General features: G+C 41.4%; 1 protein-coding gene across 2 annotated transcripts; it reads right to left on the minus strand.

Annotated features, from left to right (window-relative positions):
- Window positions 1-1,318: 1,318 nt before the first annotated feature.
- On the minus strand, window positions 1,319-5,765 carry zc3h10 (zinc finger CCCH-type containing 10). Of its 2 annotated transcripts, none has more exons than XM_056750536.1 (3): window positions 5,646-5,765; window positions 3,463-4,770; window positions 1,319-3,250 (listed from the first exon to the last, which is right to left on the minus strand). In XM_056750536.1, the coding sequence occupies exons 2-3, from the start codon at window positions 4,636-4,638 to the stop codon at window positions 2,744-2,746; spliced, it is 1,683 nt and encodes a 560-aa protein (XP_056606514.1). In that variant the 5' UTR covers window positions 4,639-4,770; window positions 5,646-5,765; the 3' UTR covers window positions 1,319-2,743. The 2 variants fall into 2 exon arrangements, with proteins under 2 accessions (XP_056606514.1, XP_056606515.1); XM_056750537.1 differs by having other exon boundaries at window positions 5,642-5,763.

A 5,765-nucleotide genomic window follows, 5' to 3' on the forward strand; every position in this document is an offset into this window, starting at 1 on the left:
CATAGAAAACGTCGCAGTTGTGCAAAAGGGGCAAAACTTGGCTGGTGGGGACATGAAGCATGTTTAAATGCTTACGAGTAGCTTCGCTGTTTTAGTCATCCCAGTTCAATATATTCATGATAAAATGGAACATAATAAAAGGTTATTTATAACATTCCCATTATAATCCCATTGTTTATTTCTTTGGCAGGGTTTAGACTCTTTCCCGATTGAAATTTCATTGGATATTATTTAATTCCAAAGCCAGATTCAAAATATTTTGGCCCATATTCTAGAGGCATGAAAGGCATTGAATAAAAAAATGTTTAAATTGTTTTTTCTACTATGGTAGTCAATGATGTCCCAGAAATGTTAACTAGTGAGAGTGCCTTATAAGAAATGCAAAAAATATTCTAATGGAGTTAGGATTAGAAATACAATTACACGCGTTACAAAATGACGTTATGGAGTGTGTTTTGGGCTTTACTCCAGTAGGATTTCATGGTGCTGTATTGGTTTTCATCGACCATATAACATCCCACCAGAAGAATACAACGTATCATCAGTAGAGACCCGGGGAGACCAACAGTCTATGTCATTTCCCAAAGGTTCTTCAAAACATTTTTTGATTCCCATTATAATCTGATGGTTTATTTCTTCGGCAGGGTTTATACTCTTTCCTGATTGCAATTTCATTGGATGTTATTTAATTCCATAGCCGGATTAAAAAGTTATTTTGGGCCCAAATACTAGAGGCATGAAAGGCATTGAATAATTTGATGCCGTCTAAATAGGTATCCGTTTGCGGATTTAAATAATAGAGGAAACATGAATCAGCATCAACAAAAAATTAGTGTTTTCCCATAAATGAACAGCATCTACATAAAGAAAAGAGGACTGTTAAAGGGATACTCAACCGCAAAATATAAATTCTGTCATGAATTACTCCCCCAAACCTGTATACATTTCTTTTTTCCGTTGAACACTAAGCAGGCATGTGATCAGCCAAGGAAAAAAAAGAAGGAAGTTTGCATGCACTCTCGCCCAATCCCCCCAAAATCAGTCTTTAAAGTTACTAAATAAATGTTACAATCAAAAACAGACAACTGTTTGCCAAACATGTGTGTTTTTCACTTAACAACATAACATCAAATTATTATAATTACCCAATTCTGACTGGCAGTTTTGAAAATATCAGTTCAAATGTTTATTAGTTTAACAGTCACCTAAACAATATTTAATAAAATAGATTGATGATTTGGCAAATATATGTCTAATAAAATGGCATTAATAAATTGCACCCCTCGAGTAGTTTATGTTAGGCCTACTTTTAATTTTATTGTACTCAGAAATAATTGCAACACAAAAAGTAAATACTGTGACCTCAAGACACTTCCATACACAGACACTAGATTGAGCATCTACATAATTCACATAGCGTTGTCCGCAGCAAAGGCTGCATGGTGCGGTTTTAGTTAAATGAAGTGTATGCATTCAATAGAGACTCCAACACGTTTGTATTTAGACAGTGACTAGATCGGCCATTTGTATATTTTCAAGCCATTAAATTGCGGAATGGACAATTTTAGTCTCTGTCCACGCCCGTGAGATTATGACTCCCCTGTTTTACCCTACGAAAGTTAAGGTTAAGTGTGGGGGTGGGCTAAAGAGATAGGGACCAATCACAAAACAGCATCCTAAGTGAATTAATCAATCAGAGGTGGGGGAGTCAAAATCTCACGGGGAGTCGAAATTCGGTATCCAGACTACTCGAAATTCGGTATCCAGACTAGTTACATTCCCAAACTCAAATCCCCCAATCCCGTCACAAATTAAATAAATACAATTTACGCGGGTGATACCAGCGAGGGAAAAAATAAGGAAATACGCGTTTATACAGAAACACCACATCCCCGAGTAAGATATTTGGAATAATGTTAGCAACTAACATTTCTGGGACATCAGTGACTGCCATAGTAGGAAATATTACAATGGTCGTGAAAGGTGCCCAAGAAAAAATGGTTCAAATATTTGTTCTACTATGGTAGTCAATGATGTTCCAGAAATGCCAGTTACTAACATTGAGTAAATGATGACAGAAATTCAAGTACCCAACAATTTTTTTTCAACAAAACTGAATTGATCAACAGTTAGGAAAAGTACTTGCCTGTCATGGAAGAATTAGTTCTGAAAAAAAAACAATGCAAAAATCCACTCATTTCTTTTTGTTACGGATTTGAAATGATTTAATAATAGTGTTTAATGTGTCTTCTCATTGAAATACCACTAACACAAAAACAATTGACAAACTAAAAAGAAGTCAAATTAAATCTGATAGGTAACAAGTATATTCACAATCATTCTTAATGATTATTAGTGAAATATTTACATCCTTCAAAATGAGTTCACATGAGTTTGTGATAATAAACGTTAGGAGTCTGGGATGTCTGGAAAAAAGGCATTTTTGGGTGCCAGTCTCAAAGGAGTCTTTACGGCAACGTTTACTCACTGGTAAAAGCAATCGTCCACAAAAGCATGGCGAGAAAACTGAATCATGCTTGACACAAGTGAATCTCTGTATGTTGCTTATACAGAAAGCTGAAATCAGTCAAAATGACCCCCAACGCTGAGAAACTCACCACAATTCCTAAAAACCAAGGGGAAATTGTACTTTCCTCATTTTATAGCTCATAAACAGAAAGTCTGAGTTTGCCAGCAACCACACAAATAATGAGTCATGTATTGCTGACACATTAGCCCCATGCTAATGAGGTATGGTAGTGATTCTCATACTTTGACTGGCTATGGGGTATGACACCATCGGTGTGGTGGCGTGACTTATCGTGATGCCTGGCAACGGCTGTGCCATCGACACAGCAACCGGTGCTACGGAAACCGCAACAGGGGCCATTGAAACAGCTGGGGCCATTCCTTGGGCGATGGTCTGAGCGAGGGCAGCGGAGATGGGGTCAGGGTTCAGATGCGGAGGGGGAGCTGAAGGGGGCGCAGTGTTTGCAGGAGGGGCAGTTTGCGCACCGGCCGGGGCCACCAGATCTAGTTGGGTCACGGGGCGTGGCTGAAGACCAGCGCTGCTGAGAGTGGTGTGAGTCTGGGCGATGCCATGGTTGTAGGAGCTGACAGAACCAACAGGGGGAGCCAGACTCTGTTCGGATGGGGCGGGGGTTGAGGAGAGAGTCATCACTTTAGTTTGGCTTCGAAACTGAGCGTTCTGCTCCAAGAGCACCTCATTGGTGGCTAGGAGATTGGACACCTTGAGGGAAAAGAGATAAATAAAAATGTTAAGTATAAAAAACATTTAGCATTACAGTTGTCACAAATAAACTCTGCCAAAAATGTAATGTTTGACTGATGTAAAGTTACTGGCAAGTTTATGTTCTGAACAGAGATAGCGATAGAGAGGCAAAAGTTGCAGATTGCAGCTTTACTTACTCATTTAAACAAACATGACCAACACTTCCTCACCTGTTTCTTAAGTTCTTCCACTCTTTTTCTCAACAAAGCGTTCTCCTCCTCTAGTAGCCGATATTCCACCGGTCTGGTTAGCAGGGTGGTTTGAATTCCCAGGTCATAATGTGCACCAACAGCCCCATCAGCCAATCGGAGGCCGTCCAAACGTCTTCTCTTCAACTGAAGGGTTGTGTGGTCCACGGGAGCCTCTACAGGTCCAGCTTCAAATAGGCCATTTTCAAACAAGGGGTCATAGACTGAACAGGGACCCCTATCGTAGCGGCGATGACCTGCGGTTCCTATCGACATACAGCCACTCAATGAGCTCCCACCGCCCCCTCCACCCGACAGTCCCTGGTCTCTGCAGCCCCCCATGCTGGGGCATCCCATCCCCATATAGGTACCTACACCACCGCCAACAATCCCAGACATCCCACCGCAGGCACCCACAACGCCACCCACCCCTCCCACACCTGTATTTGCCATCCCACTTACCGCACCCGTAACACCCATCATGCATCCAACGCCCACCCTCGACGAGGCCTCATAATCGTAGTCCTTTCTAACATGGCGAAACTTGCACTTGTTGCCTCTCTGGCACTCGCCCTTCAGGTAGTCTCTGCATATGGGGACCTCCCCACGGCTCAACGGGAGATCGGTAGGGGACAACCCGAGCCCGGCAGCCACCTTTCCCCTCAGTCTCAGGGGCAGCTCACCGGTTTTCTTATAATAGTCCTCGTCCTCTTTGGATCCGTGAACGAATCGGCAGTTGGTGCGCACACACTCTTTGTTCTGATAGTCATGGCAGAAGATAAACTCGTTCTTCTGGACGCCAAGATCTGTAACGTCATTGAAGTCTGGATGGCGGAAACGGCAACGCTTGCCGCGCTTGCACACGTTCCGCAAAAAGTCCCGGCAAACGCCGTCGAATCCTAAGCCTGAGCCGAATCCACCGCTGGCTCCGCCACAGCTGTTTCCGTTTCCTAACGCCCCGCCTCCTCCCATCGCTCCAGGACCGGAGTTACCCCCTCCACAGCCTGCTGAACCGCTCCCTACTGTCGTTCGACCCTCTCCTACACCTCCACCTAAACCTGTCCCTGAACCTACGTCCTCCCCAACCCCGGTACCCACCCCAGACCCACTTCCTCCGCCACCACCACCTGCCAGGTAAGTGCTATCCCGGTCAGGCATGGCGCTCGGCCCAGCGGAAATAGAACACTGCGCTCATGTGGATGATATGATGGAGTCTTTTCTTTAAGTAAAAGGGTTAAAGAAGAGAAGTGTTGAGACGTTTTGATTGAGGTCACAAATCCTCATAGGCACCTGTAAATGTGATAAAGACACTATTTAAAATTCATTCAAAAAAACACAATACATACAAACAAAAAAAGAGGCTTGGAAAAAATAGGCTAAAAATTCCTACAAATTTGATTCACATGTTTTTTTCTTGCAATTCACTTAGCTTGAACATACAGCTTGATAACCTTTTAGATTTTGGTTTTAACAAACGTCTCCCCTGGATATTGTACATTTACCCATTTTCAATAATAATAAAATATGTTTGGCCAATTTGCATAAATCTGATGGTTAATGTAAACATTGCATTTCAAATGTTGGCTTCTTAAAACTACTTAAGTTTCAGCTAGAAAGTAAATAAATACAATTTTAGCCAGGAAAGCTTTTTTAAATGTGGGTGATATGACACAAAATAAAGTTTAACAAAGCATGGTTTATGATAATAAAATCTAGACATAAAATGAATAAATCCCACATCCACAACTAATTTAAAGATACACTATCCAAAAGTAATTTACTGATAATAATAATAATCTGTTAACGTAGATTTACATTGATGTAATATACTTCAATAAATAAAAATCTGTATGACAGTAACGTTAACCAAACATGCTGTCAAGTTAAATTTGTGGGGTGCCAACTAATTTTACCAACAGACATTTTATACGTCTACTTTATGTTCACAAGAGGTCACATGAAGAACCAGATGCACCTGGCTGGTTTGTATGAACAATGTAGGTTTAATAGCTAATATTCATATATAAAGATGTACATCAACATCACATACAGTAAATAATGCTCAGCACTTAGAGGTCTCTGGCCTACGGAAGGTGCGTGGAAGGAATGTAAAGCAGCGAGCTAATATTAACCCAAACCAATAAACTGCATCAGAACTTACCCACCGTACAAAACGAGTCGTGTTAGTCAGATGAAAGCATTCGCATTTGCACAACATTACTATTTATACGAATCAAATAACAATTTGGGCTAACATCTTGCGCTACACTTTTGAAGTCTTTCCG

This window comes from Triplophysa dalaica, chromosome 6 (assembly GCF_015846415.1).
Source record: "Triplophysa dalaica isolate WHDGS20190420 chromosome 6, ASM1584641v1, whole genome shotgun sequence".
Classification (NCBI taxonomy): Eukaryota; Metazoa; Chordata; class Actinopteri; order Cypriniformes; family Nemacheilidae; genus Triplophysa; species Triplophysa dalaica.